Source organism: Chanodichthys erythropterus, chromosome 3, assembly GCF_024489055.1.
Source record: "Chanodichthys erythropterus isolate Z2021 chromosome 3, ASM2448905v1, whole genome shotgun sequence".
Taxonomy (NCBI): Eukaryota; Metazoa; Chordata; class Actinopteri; order Cypriniformes; family Xenocyprididae; genus Chanodichthys; species Chanodichthys erythropterus.
In genome coordinates, this window is record NC_090223.1 from 22,585,592 (window position 1) to 22,602,185 (window position 16,594).

The following is a 16,594-nucleotide window of genomic DNA, read 5'->3' on the forward strand; positions in this document are numbered from 1 at the left end:
TGTGGGTAGGTCAGGAAGCACCGGTGGAGGACGCCATGTGCTTCTGTTAGAGGAGGACTGTCAGTCAGTCACACACATACACACAGAGAGAGTTGTGTTGCGGGCGCTGCTCGGACGTTCACGGAATCGGTGAGTCGCGCTCTCGGGTCATGATGTACTGCAGCAGACACTGCGTCCGGATCGCGCTGCGGGCCGCGGCCAACACACACCGGTAAGAGCCAGAAATCAAACTCCCTGCGTCTCTCAAGGACAGACACATTCTATAAGCATCACTCTTAAGAAAACACACTCTTAAGATCATAACTGTGGTGTGCTGAGATGAGATGAGCTGCATGCTTATTATTCTGCACCAGATCTGATCCATCTGAACGGCAGAAGTCAGGGACGTCTGTAATTGTATAATGCATGCATTGATTTAATACTTACTTGATTGTGTCTAATAACTAAACAAGAATGACCGTGTATCACTGTAGAAGGTCACGTGACTTCTGTTCATAAATCATAAGCGTATATAATTTCCTCTTATGCATGTCTAGCAGTGGTCAACCGAGGGTGCCGACATGAAAATGTGTGGTTTGTGTTTTCTTTTACAGCCTTGATACTATTTTGAAGTTTTAGAAATGTAAAATGAATAAATGTTTAATATGTTGTGTTACTGGGTCACTAATCAAATGTGAGTAAATGTGTGACATTGACCGTGGGAACTCTTGTAATAAAGGTCAGCAGTGGGTACACCAGCAGCACCCTTAATAATAGCAGTTTCTAACCGAGGGTTTGCTTGAGGGGTTTGATGCAACAATTTCTTTAATTGAAGCTCAGATGCTCTTGATCCTCACAAATCATGCCGGAGAACGTGATCCTCAGGCTTCATGCATCTCTTGACTCCAATTGCTATGCTGCTAATATATTGTGTAATAATAATAATAAAAAAAAAAATGCAAAATGGCAGCTTTTTCACTAGTTTATTATAGTTTACTGAATCATAAAAGAAATTGTGTATCCATTTTAATACAATCAAAAATGTATATTATGTAATATACAATATTATAATTTATATAATATTGATGTTTCTGAAAGAAGTCTATAATGCTGTTTCATAAATACAGTAAAAACCATAACCGTAATATTATTACTAATTAAAATGGCTGTTTTCTATTTGAATACATTTTATGTGATCAAAGCTGAATTTTCAGCATAATTACTCCAGTCTTCAGTGTCACATGATCCGTCAGAAATCATTCTGATATGATGATTTGATGCTCAAGAAACATTTATTATTATTATCAATGTTGGAAACCGTTGTGCTGCTTCATATTTTTGTGGAAACTGCAATACATTTTGTTCAGGATTCTTTGATGAATATATAGCTGTTCTTTTGAACTATGAAATAGTAAATTATGCATTTTCTGTCACTTTAGCTCAATTGAATGCATCCTTGCTTTCTTTAGAAAATATTACTGCCCCAAATTTTGAATGGTAAAATATTAATTATTAGTAAAGACAGACGTTATTTGGAGTGTTACAGCCACACATTGATTATTGCTAACAGAGATTCAGAATAGTTGATGTTTCTGCTCATTATTGTTGTTAATGAACACATTCACAGACACAAGCTACAGACGACAGCACTGTGTGCCCTGAGGACACTCAAGACCAGCTCTGTCAGACCGTCGGATGCCATTGCTACACCTCCTCTTGATGGGGCACCCAAGCAATACTCACCCAAAATCCAACAGCTCGTCAGTGACATCGCCAACCTCACGCTCATAGAAGTGTCCGACCTCAATGAGTTACTAAAGGTACAGCACACTGTAACTGTGTTTAATGCAGGAAATGAGATAGAGTACAAATCTAGTTAAAGATTATCAAGATGTTTCCCTCTAAATGAAGGAAGAACAATATTTAATCATTTGAATTAAGACACAAGACTCAGTTATGACAAACACTACACTGTGTTTTGTTTACCTACATGTAGGGCTGGGCGATATATCGCATGCGATTGTCACGCGCATTTCGTCATTAAAGCCGGTTCCCTGATTACCGCTAAATCGCCATCACCTGCTTTCAAATGGAGCGCCATTTAATAGACAGAGCCGTAGATCACTGATAAGCTACGCAATATCACATTCAATATCACAGATGAATCGCCTTTGATAATGAACGCGATATTGCGTGGCTTGTCAGTGATCTACGGCTCTGTCTATTAAATGGCGCTGTCGATCGCTACTTTCCGGCATACACCACGCCTATCAAGTAAGGGTACTGTAGGCATTGGAAAAGCAAGCCAGATTAGGGTTTACCATCCCGAATCACACTGTAATGTCAGTGGAATGGAGCCGTAAATTGCCTAGCTCTAACAGAAATGAAATCATTGATGTAAATGTGTTTTTGTCCCCATCAGAAAACTCTGAACATTCAGGATGTTGGAATGATGTCGATGGGCTCAATGGCAGCAATGCCAGCTGCTGCTGCTGAGGTAAACTTTACTAGTTCTGTATTGTGTGTGGCCCAATCCATATGTCCCATGAATTCTTTTTTTATTATTATTTTTTTGTGGAGTCAACTATTAAATACAACAAGTTTGATTAGCTATTATCTAACACAACCTAGCATGGACAGTAGTTTTAAATGCATGAAATGACAGTATGCAAAATGGGTTTTTTATTCAGAGGAACTTTCTTTAATGTTTTATGATTTTAATGGACTATATGCACGGAGCGTTCCTTAGAACTTCCGCATTAATATAAGCCAGCTCGAAAACTTCCGGTGAGATGTCATTTGCTGGTGTGTTGAGCATCGGTAGTGTAATACTTAGTTTATAATCAGAATATAGTCACTTAAATAGTGTGGCATAGCATTAATTTAGTTATTCAAACGCAAGACAGCATAAAAAATAAATAAATAAAGACGATCAATGTTCCTCCTCGGCTAAATTCAATTCGACCATTAGTTTTCACACTTTTATGTGGAAAAAAAGCTTCAAAAATTAAATATTTATTGTGCACTTTAGTTAGATTAATTGAATAAATGTGTGTTTTCACAAGTGTGCTGAAATCATTGATCTTGCACTGCACTGAGTGACAGCTGCTGTGATTACAAAGGGAGAGCACGGTGCTCGCTTTCTGTGTATTTCACAATAAAAGTTATTGTTTTTCATAAGATTTTGTGAGTATTCCATACTTCACATTGACAAAATGTATTTTAAACCTAGTTATTTTATAATGTTTAATATTTAGTCAAAAACGAAGTGAAAAACGTTTAGAGGAAATGGCTGATATGTGCACAAATAAATGCTACTTTGCCGCCATCTGGTGGTTAAAATGCTAATTACTGTCTTTTTTATTTTTAGATAAGTGTTTTCTATCAAATGTTAAATTACCTACATTTTTAAACGTTCGGTTTTACAATGGGGACAATCTCAGAAGGATGAACAAATAATGTTTGTGGTCATCACATTAAAAATAACATTTGAAGTGCTGGGAAAAAATGTGTGTGTGTGCGTGTCTATTACAGACAAGGCATTTTTAAACAGTCCCAATAGCTTCGTCTTTATTGCAATCAATAAAACTGGTTTATTGGCAAATTAGGTAAATGTGATAACTACATTAAAATATAAATACAACATTAAAAAGTCAACCATAGATGGTTTTGTGTCGATGTACAACGACTACAGAATGAACAGCTAATGGTGCGTTCACACCGGACGCGAATGAAGCGGTAAGCGCGAGTGATTTACATGTTAAGTCAATGCAAAGACGCGAATTGACATCCTGCGGCGCGATTCGCGCGAATGAAGCGGCGCGAATGACGCGATTCGCGCGAATGACGCGGCGCGAATTGAGCGATTCGCGCGAATTGAGCGATTCGCGCGAATCGCGCAAGTTGAAAAATCTGAACTTTGGCGAATTTCCGCGCCGCGTTAACCAATCGGGAGCTTGCTCTAGTAGTGACGTGACGTAGCGAGCTGAGGCAGAAATTCGAAACAACAATGGAGGACAAAATCATCGTCGCTGTACATCTTCATACATTTATAGAAACAGAAATAAAAAGGACCGTGTTTGAAAGAAAGTGAGTGAGGAGGTCGGACAATCTGATAAGTTGTAAAAAACGGTCTTTACTCAATTTGAGCTATATATATACATATATATAAATACATATTGAGACTACAAGCCAACTAAAGACGACCAATTGAGCTTATTCGCTGTAATTTACAATTATTTCCCCACTGACAAGTTGTGTTTATTCAGAGGAAGTGTGCAGAAGCAGTGGGAGAGTCTGGGACACATAAAGTAGCGGGAGAGCCCCTCTCATGACGCGAATTCGCGTCTGTTGTGAAGGGATTTTCACGCGCGAATGAAGCGAATGTCACGCGCGAATGAAGCGAGTAAACTCAAAATGTTCAAGCGTCCAACTACGCGCGAATAGCGCGATTTATTCGCGCAAGTCGCGTCTGGTGTGAACACAGCATAACAGTTCACCGGAAGTGCTCGAGCTGGCTTAACGACAAGCAGGAAGTAACCCGTGCATATAGTCCATTGTAATTAAAAGTGAAATTTTATTAACCAAAAATAATTAGCTGTGTCCCACATTTTGTGTGCAATTCTGCAATTGTGCAAATTTCAGTCCTTGTTACCAAAGTTTTGTTTATTTGTAAATTTGTATGTATGTAATTTTAACAATTATTGCTTAATGGTTATATATTGCACAAATCAGGGTTTTAAACTGTATTTTAGACATCAAAATGTTTTGGAAAATGAAAAAAAAAAAAAATGGATAGAAAATAAAATGTCAATTTACTGACCATTTGTTGAAAAAGAACTTGTATTATTATAAAAGAAATTTTAAGTGTTTTAAGTCATATTTTGTGGAAAATTTGCAGTGTAATGGTTTTGTTTGAGGTTTTTGCTGTAATGTTTACCTGAATTTGCAGGCGGTGGAGGAGGACGCAGCACCTGTAAAGAAAGAGAAAACCCATTTTACAGTCAAACTGACAGAACTAAAGGCGGCTGATAAAGTAAAACTCATTAAAGAAGTGAAGAACTGCATGGAGGGCCTGAATCTTGTACAGGTAAGATGTTTTACATGAACTCACAGATGAATGATGTGAGGAATGTTTTTATACACTGTAACAGTTAGACTAATGTAAATTATTCTCTTGTTGCTGCACATCAGTTAGTTGCTCTCTATATACAGCCGTGGAAGTATTGGCAGTGACATACATTTTGTGTTTTACAAAGTTTCCTTCTGCAGTTGTGCTGTTGATTCATATTGTTTCTAGATTATTGTGCAGACTTATCAGATGCATTTTAAATCATTGTAAACATCATTGGCCAACTTACTTTATTACAAAAAGCCCACATTTCCCTGTTTAGTACAAAATTACATGCTAATATTTCACTTATCTTTTCATCGGCACATGGGAAAATGTAAACAAGTTCTAGTCAGGAGAAATCACTCTATCATTCTGATTGGATTATAAGAACTGATTGATTGTTAGGGAAGGGAAAAATCATTGTGTTCTTGTGTTAGCAATGGTTACATCCAAAAAAAGAAGTGCAGCCATCATTGCTTTGCATCAAAATGGCCTCACACATGCAAGGAAATGGTTACAAAGAATATCACACCTGAAAGAACCAGCGCTTGCTCAATCTTGGCAGCAGGTGGTTTCGAGTGCATCTGCATGCCAAGACTTTTGGACAACGGCCTTTTGTCAAGAATAGTAGCAAAGACGCCATTTCTCTCCAAGAAAAACATCAAGGACAGACTGAAAATCTACTACGATTGGACAGCAGAAGACTGGTGCAAAGTTGATTTCTCTGATGAAGCCCCCTTCCAACTGTTTGGGACATCTGGAAAATCAGTTGTCCGGAGAAGAAAAGGTGAATGCTACCATGAGTCCCGTGTTGTACCAACAGTGAAGTATCCTGAGATCCTCCAGGCTCTTTCATAATTCTGCCCAAAAACACTTCCATGAATAAAGAATGGTATAAAAATGCCCTACAAGAGCAACTTCTCTCAGCAATCCAGGAGCAATTTAATGATGACCCCTGCATTCTTAAGCATGAATGGAGCACCATGTCCCAAGGCAAGAGTGAAAATGAAGTGGCTTGGAGATCATTACACTGAAATTTTGGATTCATGGCCAGGCAACTCCTCGGATCTGAATCCCATAGAGAACATGTTGCTTTTGGTCAATCCTCAAAAGGCGAGTGGAAAAGCAGGAGCCCACAAATTGTGATAAACTCTAAGCACTAATAAGACAAGAACGGATCACCATCAGTCAGGATTTGGCTCCAGAAGCTGATATCCACTATGCAAGAGCGAATTACATAGGTTTAGAAGAAGGGTCAGCACTATAAATATTGACTTTGCATATACAAAATTTGTCACTGCCAATACTTTTGTCCATGGCTGTAATTAATGTTCATAATCTGTCAAAAGGCTACAGACAGCAATGCATTTCACTAGATTCTGCAACCCATCAATGAATTTTCTTGTCTAACAGGGCTTGGATCATGCTGTAATGTCCTTCATGAATGTTTTTTCTTCAAATTACAGGCCAAGAAGCTTGTGGAGTCCCTACCTCAGGAGATCCGGGCTAATGTGTTTAAAGACGAGGCAGAAAAACTGAAAGCAGCACTTGAAGCAGCAGGAGGCACTGTTGTGCTGGAGTGAATATCTGCGCTGGCTCTTCACTTCTTCAGTTGTTACCTGTCAGTCATTGTTTTGTTTTTTTTTTTTTTATATATAAAAAAGATTAAAGGAATTTGAAGAAAACAAATAATGCCTTTAAAAGACCACTTGGTCCACAAGAGACTGGATGGTGAACTCAGACTGAACTCTAACAGGCTCTGAGCCTGCAAACACACCACCGGTCACTAACTCGTCCATTTGTCATTTAGCTACATGTGCTGTTCTGGGCTGGTCTGTCTCTCTGAAGCTGTGTCTCTCAGGAAACTGGGGCTGCCCTGACAAAGGGATGTGATGGCCGTTGCTTGTGGTTAAATAAACATTATACTGTACTGTGTATCGTAATCAATACATTTTAAAAGAGTTTTTTTTTTCCAAAAGTATATAGTTGGTGATGACTGCATACTCACTGAAAATCCCCTTGCATCTTTTGCCATGATTCAGGCATGACATGCTGTTCTAAAGTTAAAATGAGTTTTTTAAAAAAGCTTAAAATCCTTAAAAAAAAAAAAAAAAAATCCACTGCTGTTATCTCATTTTTCAGCGCAGAACACATTCTGTGTGAATGACCACTAAACGTTCTGCTAAATTCTTCTGTGTGCAAATGAATAAAATACAGGTTGGGTACGATATGAGTCAATAAATGAGGACAACTTTCATTTTAGTGTGGACTATACAGTTAAATGTGATACGTCAAGCATATTATCTCAAATTTGGTAGTGGGGAGAGTGAAATGTATTTCAGTTCAGTATTGAGTGTGCTGCCTGAAGAAGCGAAATTTGAATGACCTACAAATACATGACTATTGAAAACATTCTCTACATCAAAGAACTTGCATTAAAAAAGATGAATGTCTTGCTAGTTAAGTGTACCATATGAAGTGTTCCGTTAAAGTGAGGGGGCTACAGAGGAATTCGTATTGCAGGCATTGGATAAAGAGGAAGGAATTTCCACTAAACAGCATTTTATTAAACAAACAGAACACTCAGCGTATCACAGGAACCAGTATAAGAAGCAAACCACTCAACATACAAATGTAAATGCAAATGAAAACTGATAACTCAAATGGGAACTCGGGGCTATACGCTATATGGACTAAAGTATTGGGACACACCTTTTAATTATATAATTCAGGTGTTTCAATCAGACCCATTGCCACAGGTGTATAAAATCAAGCACCTAGCCATGCAGTCTGCATTTGAAACAAATGGGTTGTTCTGAGGAGCTCTGAATTCAAGCATGGTACGGCGATAGGATGACACCTTTGCAATAAGTCAGTTTGTGAAATTTCATCCCTGCTAGATATTCTATGGTCAACTGTAAGTGGTAGTAGTAGAAAAGAGGAAGCGTTTAGGAACAGCAGCAACTCAGCCATGAAGCAGAAGACGTAAAGTTACAGAGCGGGGTCACCGAGTGCTGAGGAGCATGGTGTGTAAAAGTCTTCAATGCTCTGCTGATTCCATAGCTGAAGAGTTCCCATCTTTCACTGGCATTATTATCAGCATAAAATTGCTGTGAGAGATTCATGGAGTGGGTTTCCATGGCCGAGCAGCTGCATGCAAGCCTCACCTCACCAAGTACGATGTCAAGCATTGGATGAAGTGGTGTAAAACATGCTGCCACTGGACTCTGGGACAGTGGAAACATTCTGTGGAGTGACAAATGGTGCTTCTCTGTTTGGCAGGAAGGATAATGCTCTGGGGCTGTTTTTCAGAGGTTGGGCTAGACTCCTTACATCTAGAGAAAGGAAATCTTAATGCTTCAGCATACCAAGACATTTCAGACAATTATATGTTTCCAACTTATTGGGAACTTTCCCTTTCCTATTTCAGCATGACTGTGCTCCAGGACACGAAGCCAGGTTAATAAAGACATGGTGGCATGAGTTTGGTAAGAAGAACTTGTCTGGCCCGTACAGAGCCCTGACCTCAACCCCATCAAGCACCTTTGGGTTGAACTGGAATGGAGATCATGAGGCAGAGTCACGGGCCTAGATGCCTGAGCCGGGGAATCTACAACACAGGGTCAAGCTGGAAATCGTGACGCCAAAGGCTGAGCTAGATGGATCCAGAGGAGAAGGCAAAGCCGAAGCCGAGGAGCTAAACTGCATCAGTGGAGAACCAGGGGACAAGACCAGGGAGCAGAATGGGACTGGATGACATGGAGCTAGGATGCTGACTGGGATCATTGGGGGAGGAAGGACTTCAGATCGAACCTGCAGCCTATTGTCTTCTTGACTTGACTTTTCTTTTAGTTATTGTCTTCAGCCCTTCTGATTCCAGAACACAAAATCCAATTGCTCTTAAGTCATTAAATTCATTTATCTCTCCACAAGTGAGAAATCTGGGAGTGGTAATTGGCAACTGCTTGAAATTTGACAAACAAATAAGCACTGTTATTGGTTCAAGTTTTTTCTATCTTCATTCTCTCTCGAAAATCAAATCCTTCCTTTCGGAGGGCTCTTTAGAGACTGCAATTCATGCCTTCATTACATCACGACTGGACTATTGCAACTCCCTGTATCTCAAAGACCCAAATTTCTAGATTACAAGTAGTTCAAAATGCTAGAGCTAGATTTCTGAAGGGACATAAAAGATTTGATCACATTACACCCCTCCTGAGGTCTCTACACTGGTTACCTACCCATTACAGAACTGAGTATAAAATCATACTACTTGTTTGTAAATCTTTGAATAATATAGCTCCTTCTTATCTGACTAACCTACTTCACCCTTACACTCCTGTGAGAGGACTAAGATCGGAGGGAAGATTACTCCTTAAGATCCCCAGAACCCGCCTAAAGACAAGGGGTAATCGAGCTTTTGAAGCGGCTGGCCCCACACTCTGGAACAATCTTCCTAATTCTATTAGAATGGCTTCCAGTTCATCAGAGTTCAAATCATGCCTTAAAACTCATCTTTTCTCTCTTGCATTTTGTATGTAATATGTAGGTATGTTTGTATATGCATGTATATATATGTACATATATACAGTGGGTACGGAAAGTATTCAAACACCCTTAAATTTTTCACTCTTTGTTATATTGCAGCCATTTGCTAAAATCATTTCAGGTTCATTTTTTTTCCTCATTAATGTACACACAGCACCCCATATTGACAGAAAAACACAGAATTGTTGACATTTTTGCAGTTATTAAAAAGAAAAACTGAAATATCACATGGTCCTAAGTATTCAGACCCTTTGCTGAGCATTTAGTAGAAGCACCCTTTTGATCTAATACAGCCATGAATATTTTTGGGAAAGATGCAACAAGTTTTTCACACCTGGATTTGGGGATCCTCTGCCATTCCTCCTTGCAGATCCTCTCCAGTTCTGTCAGGTTGGATGGTAAACGTTGGTGGAGAGCCATTTTTAGGTCTCTCCAGAGATGCTCAATTGGGTTTAAGTCAGGGCTCTAGCTGGGCCATTCAAGAACAGTCACGGAGTTGTTGTGAAGCCACTCCTTCGTTATTTTAGCTGTGTGCTTAGGGTTATTGTCTTGTTGGAAAGTAAACCTTCGGCCCAGTCTGAGGTCCTGAGCACTCTGGAGAAGGTTTTCGTCCAGGATATCCCTGTACTTGGCCGCATTCATCTTATTTCTCACCATTTTGGAGTCCTTCAGGTGTTTTTTAGCAAACTCAATGCGAGCTTTCATGTGTCTTGCACTGAGGAGAGGCTTCCGTCGGGCCACTCTGCCATAAATCCCCGACTGGTGGAGGACTGCAGTGATGGTTGACTTTCTACAACTTTCTCCCAACTTTGCAGTGGATTATATCAGACCGCACGGTGTATTGAGTGTTCACTGCCGTTCGCTGACGCCATTTGGTGCGTTCCTGTGAAAGAGAAAAGAGAGAAAGACGTGAATGGACAGGTATTTGAATATAATGTCACTTACAATGATTTCATTCATGGAAGTATTTTATTTGTTTCCTGTGTTATGTATAATTGTTAATCATTATTGATATACAATATTGAATGCATATTCTGGTCTGTGATCAGGCCTGTTTTTTTTTTTTCTGTGTGAACAATTTCCAAGTTGGATTTCCCTAATCGATGGCGAGCCTCCCACTTCGACCCTGAAAGGATCACGAACCTAGAGGAAAGGACAAATTTTCCATTACGTTGTTTTTCTTCAGACACGTAGGAGAGAACACATTCCCAGAGACTGGTTCTTTGTATTTTTTTTTTTTTATGGGACTGAAACATTTCAGTAGCACAATTGAGAAACTTTAAAACTGATCAATCTTCCAATTGATAAAAACTTTGAAATTGGACACTGATTTCAGTGTGGGTTATATGTGATATTACTGAGATTTGGTTTAATTTGTATTTGCATTGATTGTGATTGTGATTACTGTAAATTAAAAGTAATTTAGAGTGTGCACCCAGGGTATATATATAGTTTATTGTTATTGTTGTTCTGTGAATTGAAGGGGGGAAAAAAAGGAAATACTGAAAGGAAAAGAAATAACTGAATATTCAAAGTTAAGTTATTTTTGATTCAACTTACCTTTCGTCTCTGCGTTTTGCTCAGTATCACCGCCGTCTCCCTTTACGTACCATGCAGTCTTCTGATTGTATTTCTCTGGTCCATTAGTGAGTGAGTAAATACCCGCTACAACTGTGGTGAGCCAGCCAGGAGGTGACACTGTTGCTGAGTATTAGCAATTGTGATTTCGAACAATTAAATTTTCACCTTGTGACTTTTTTAAAAAAAAAAAAAAAAAAAAAAAAGGATATAGTTGAGGCAGAGGGCATTAAAGTTCCAAACTCTCTGATTGTTAGTGGCTTAACTAACAGCGAGCGTGATGAAGAATTAATTGACCTTCTGAAAAGATATGGTTCTTTTGCCAGAACACTTTTCATTAGCGACAAAGAGTCAGAGTTTAACCAGAGCACAATAATTGATTAATGTCTCCGGTAAATGTCCCAGACCTGGTAACGAGATTGATTATGATACTTGGCGCTCCAATGTGGAGCTTGTTCTAAAAGACCCTGGCTTATCTGATCTGCATGTGTCCAGGAAGATAGTGGACAGTCTCTTGCCACCTGCAGCTGATGTTATAAAACATCTAAACCCTGAAGCTCCCTCCTCAGCTTACCTTCAGTTGCTGGATTCTGCTTTTGGAATTGTCGAGGATGGGGATGAACTCCTTGCAAAATTTATGAATACCTTACAGGACGCCGGAGAGAAACCATCCGCTTATCTGTATAGATTGCCTTGAGGGTGACTATCAAAAGAGGTGGAATTACTCCTGAAGAGGCAGACAGGCACCTCCTCAAGCAGTTTTGTAGAGGCTGCTGGGATAATGATTTAATTACTGATCTGCAGCTTGAGCAAAAGCGCAACCATCCTCCTTCTTTTGCGCAGCTTCTGCTCATGTTATGTACGGAAGAAGACAAACATACAGCAAAGGTCACTCGTAAGAAACAACATGTTGGATCTTCTAAACAGAGAGCCCTGATACATTCCCAACGAATGTGGGTCTCTGCTGAATTGGAGCAAAGAGAAACTTCAAATGTGGCTACACTTACAACTGAAACACAAGAGCTCAAGAAGCAAATAGCTAAGCTCCAAAGTCAGTTAGCCAGTTTCACGGCCAAGCCAAAAAATCATAAGAACTTCTCAATGCAAATAAACAGGACAAAAAGAAGACAGGAACTGTTGGTGCTGCGAGTGTGACTCCACTTAGTAAGAAACCAACAGGCAGGCCGAGGCCATGGTACTGCTTTTCTTGTGGGGAGGATGGCCACGTTGCATCTTCTTGCACTTCCGAACCTAACCCTGCACTTGTCACTACCAAATGTAACTCCTAAGAGAGTAGCAGCTTCAGTGGGACTCTCAGAACTCCACCCCCAACCCTGATTTAAACTAGAGCCAGCCCTTGTTGAGGGACAGATGGGGGCTGAATTGAAATCAAACCATCCCACTGTTAAATGTATCTCAAACAAATGTCAATCTTCTAGGAAGCAAAGCATTAACCTGCCAAAGGGTTTGGTGGGTGCTAGATGCATTGCAGAAATCAGCATAGTTGGTGAAAAGTGTCATTGTTTATTGGACACTGGGTCACAAGTTACAACAGTCCCCAAGTCCTTTTATGAGCAGCACCTCTCTGAATATCCCCTTAACTCTGTCAATGACATCTTGGAAGTAGAAGGTGCCAATGGTCTTTCTGTCCCATATGAAGGCTTTGTAGAAGTGGACATTAACTTTCCAGAGGAGTTTCTGGGTGTGAGTGTTGAAGTACCTACTGTAGCCCTAGTAGTTCCTGATGTGAACCCTCACAATCAGCCTTTGATTCTAATAGGCACAAATACCTTGGATGTTCTCTACGAGCAACATTTGAAAATGAATTCCCCAATGTTTCAACCATCTTCATTTGGTTACAGAGTGGTTCTGAGGACACTCAAGACGAGACATAAACAAAACACAAGTGGCATTCCTGGTCATGTGCGGTTGAGGAGTAAAGTACCTGAGGTCATGGCTGCAGGTCAGACTGTAGTTGTGGAAGGCTCCCTTGCAGTGCCCTGTGGGGTTGATGAGTGTTTCATGGTAGAGCATCCATCTAATTCCTCTTTGCCTGGTGGGGTATTTGTCAAACATTTTTGGGCTTCGCAGGCTACTCTTGCCAGTTCATTAAAGATTATTCGAGGATCGTGAAACCACTCAATGACCTCACCTCAGGGTATCCACCATTAAGGAAAAGTACTAAAAGGAGCGTTAAAAAGGGACCGTACTACAATCCTAAGGAGCCTTTTGGGGATTGTTGGACATCCTTTTGTGAGGAAGCTTTCCAGTCCATCATTGAGAAGCTCACTAGTGCACCTATCCTTGGTTTTGCTGACCCCAAACTCCCCTACTTTCTTCATACAGATGCCAGCACCAAGGGGTTGGGAGCTGCACTGTATCAGGAGCAAGGTGGGCAGATGCGTGCAATTGCATTTGCGAGCAGAGGGCTGTCACACAGTGAGTCAAGGTATCCTGCTCACAAACTAGAATTTCTTGCCCTTAAATGGGCAGTAACTGAAAAGTTTAGTGATTACCTTTATGGCAGCCAATTCACTGTCATCACTGATAGCAATCCTCTCACTCATGTTCTTACCACCGCAAGATTAGATGCTACAAGTTATCGCTGGCTAGCAGCTCTGTCCACTTTTTCATTTAAGCTGCAGTATAGGGCAGGCAAACTGAATGTGATGCAGATGGTCTTTCAAGGCGACCTCAAGAGCCATTTCCGGAAAACCCCTTGACTCAAAAGGGAGCATGAAAGGATACAACAATTTGTAGAGCATCACCTTTCCAACGCAGAAAGTTCTGTCAGCACCACCGAGGTAGTCCAGGCCATCTGTGAGAAGCACCTCGTTAGGCAGTCAGCTAATGCTGGGCCAGGCATTGCTCTCATAAGCTCGCTTGCACTCCATTCCGACGCTGTACCCGCCTGTTATGAACGAGAAGATAATTCTGATTGGTTACCTGTTATACCTCACCTTTCAGACCTTGGTGACAAACAAAGGGCCGATCCAGTTCTTCAAGTGGTGATGTCACACTTGGAATCAGGAGGAAAACCTTCACCAGCAATAAGGAAAGAACTTCCTTGTCTTCCCTTTTTCTTAAAGGAGTGGAATCGTCTTAAAGGACGGAGTACTCTACAGAAGACAGAAAGACAATGATTCCATCACTTACCAGCTAGTGCTCCCTGAAGAGCTAAAATCCTCTGTGATGAGTAGTTTACATGACAGTATGGGTCACATGGGGATGGAGAGAACTCTAGACCTGGCCAGGTCCCGATTTTACTGGCCAAAAATGGCAGCTGAAGTGCAACAAAAGGTCAGGACATGTGGTCGTTGTGTGCGAAGTCCTTACCTCAAAAAGCAGCACCGCTGGTCAATATCTAGGCCACCAGACCATTACAATTAGTCTGTATGGACTTTCTATCGTTGGAACCAGACCGGAGCAACACGAGGGACATCTTGGTGATCACAGATTTTTTCACTAAGTATGCAGTGGTAGTGTCTTTGGGAGAACTTTATTGTGCATTATGGGTTTCCTGAACACCTACATAGTGACCAGGGCCCAGATTTTGAGTCGCGCACAATCAAAGAACTTTGTGACATATCAGGCATTAAAAAAACTTCGAACAACGCCCTACCATCCTAGGGGAAACCCTGTTGAATGGATCAATAGGACTCTACTGGACATTTGCTTCCTTGTGGATTCTTGCGATCACCAGAAATTTCAAGCCCTACCTTGACCAAGCCTACCTCCAAACCTAGGACATGCCAGAACCCTGGTATTCAGTCATCTGATGATGACAATTTATATCCTGATCCAGAGGATGACGATCTTAATGGGAGGTATGATGTTTTTCCAGTTGTGGAAAAAGTACGGTTCTCAACGGTGCATGACATTGGTAGGTCAGACGGAGCTGTGGATATTTCTTCTGATGCTGACTCAACTAACCAAAAACTTCCAGATGATGATACTGTGCAAAGACATCCAGTTGAACACCTACCTGTTGATCCTCCCGAGGAATACTCACCTGTTGATCCTCCCGAGGAATACTCACCTGTTGATCCTCCCGAAGAATACTCACCTGTTGATCCTCCAGACGAATACTCACCTGTTGATCCTCCAGACAAATACTCACCTGTTGATGCTTCAGGAGTCTCTGAAACAAGTAATACACCTGAAAAAGACCAAACTGAAACAGAAAAGGACCTGCCTGTTCGAAGTGAAGATGAATTTGGAGCAACAAACGTTGCTAAAACTACTGTTTCTGTGGAAAGGGGAGAACAACAGCCAGGAAATGAGGGGAAACCGAATGCAAATATTCCACTCAGACACTCTAGTAGGCAGAGAGAGGAACCTGAGAGACTTACCTACTTTCAGCTTGGAAACCCCCTGTCTTATGTTGTTCAATCTTTGTTCCAGGGGTTAAGTACTGCCCTTGTTAGCTCCCTCAATAGTGTTGAAAATACAGGCCCCTTTCCAATTTACATGATGCTTCACCAAATGTAGTGACTAATCAGCCACTCAGACCATGCAAAGGGACTTGCATGATTTCAGGGGGGGAAAGTTTAACCCTTGTTAAATAATTGTTTATGATTAGTATTATTTATTATAAGATTGCTTAAATAGAATATGATTATTCATATGGCAGAAATTCTTTATAAATGTACAAATATATGTAAATATTTATATCTGAATTAAGTTAAGGAATGAGCAATGGCCAATCGGATCGTTGCATTGTCAGCTCCGCCCCTTTTCCTACGGATCGCGTTGCACAGTTCAGATGAGAGACGGAGAGCAACGGAGAAAATTGATCAGACGTGTGTGTGTGTTAAATGGTGAAAAATACGATTCCTAATATGTTAGGACAATTTTTCCATTCTGTTGTTTTTCTTCAGACACGTAGGAGAGAACACATTCCCAGAGACTGGTTCTTTGTTTTTTTTGTTTTTTTTATGGGACTGAAACATTTCAGTAGCACAATTGAGAAACTTTAAAACTGATCAATCGTCCAATTGATAAAAACTTTGAAATTGGACACTGATTTCAGTGTGGGTTATATGTGATATCACTGAGATTTGGTTTAATTTGTATTCGCATTGATTGTGATTACTGTAAATTAAAAGTAATTTAGAGGGTGCACCCAGGGTATATATAGTTTATTGTATATTTATATATAGTTTATTGTATATTTTCTCTCTTTGTTTGTTGTTCTGTGAATTGAAGGGGAAAAAAAGGAAATACTGAAAGGAAAAGAAATAACTGAATATTCAACGTAAAGTTATTTTTGATTCAACTTACCTTTTGTCTCTGTGTTTTGCTCAGTATCACCGCAGCCTCCCTTTACGTACCATGCAGACTTCTGACTGTATTTCTCTGGTCCATTAGTGAGTG

The 16,594-nt window shown here is 40.3% G+C and overlaps 1 protein-coding gene across 1 annotated transcript; it reads left to right on the forward strand.

Moving 5' to 3' along the window:
* mrpl12 (mitochondrial ribosomal protein L12) lies at positions 1-7,334 on the forward strand. Its single transcript, XM_067371958.1, has 5 exons — positions 1-211; positions 1,607-1,799; positions 2,402-2,476; positions 4,931-5,068; positions 6,559-7,334. The coding sequence occupies exons 1-5, from the start codon at positions 150-152 to the stop codon at positions 6,673-6,675; spliced, it is 585 nt and encodes a 194-aa protein (XP_067228059.1). The 5' UTR covers positions 1-149; the 3' UTR covers positions 6,676-7,334.
* The last annotated feature ends 9,260 nt before the right edge of the window (positions 7,335-16,594 follow it).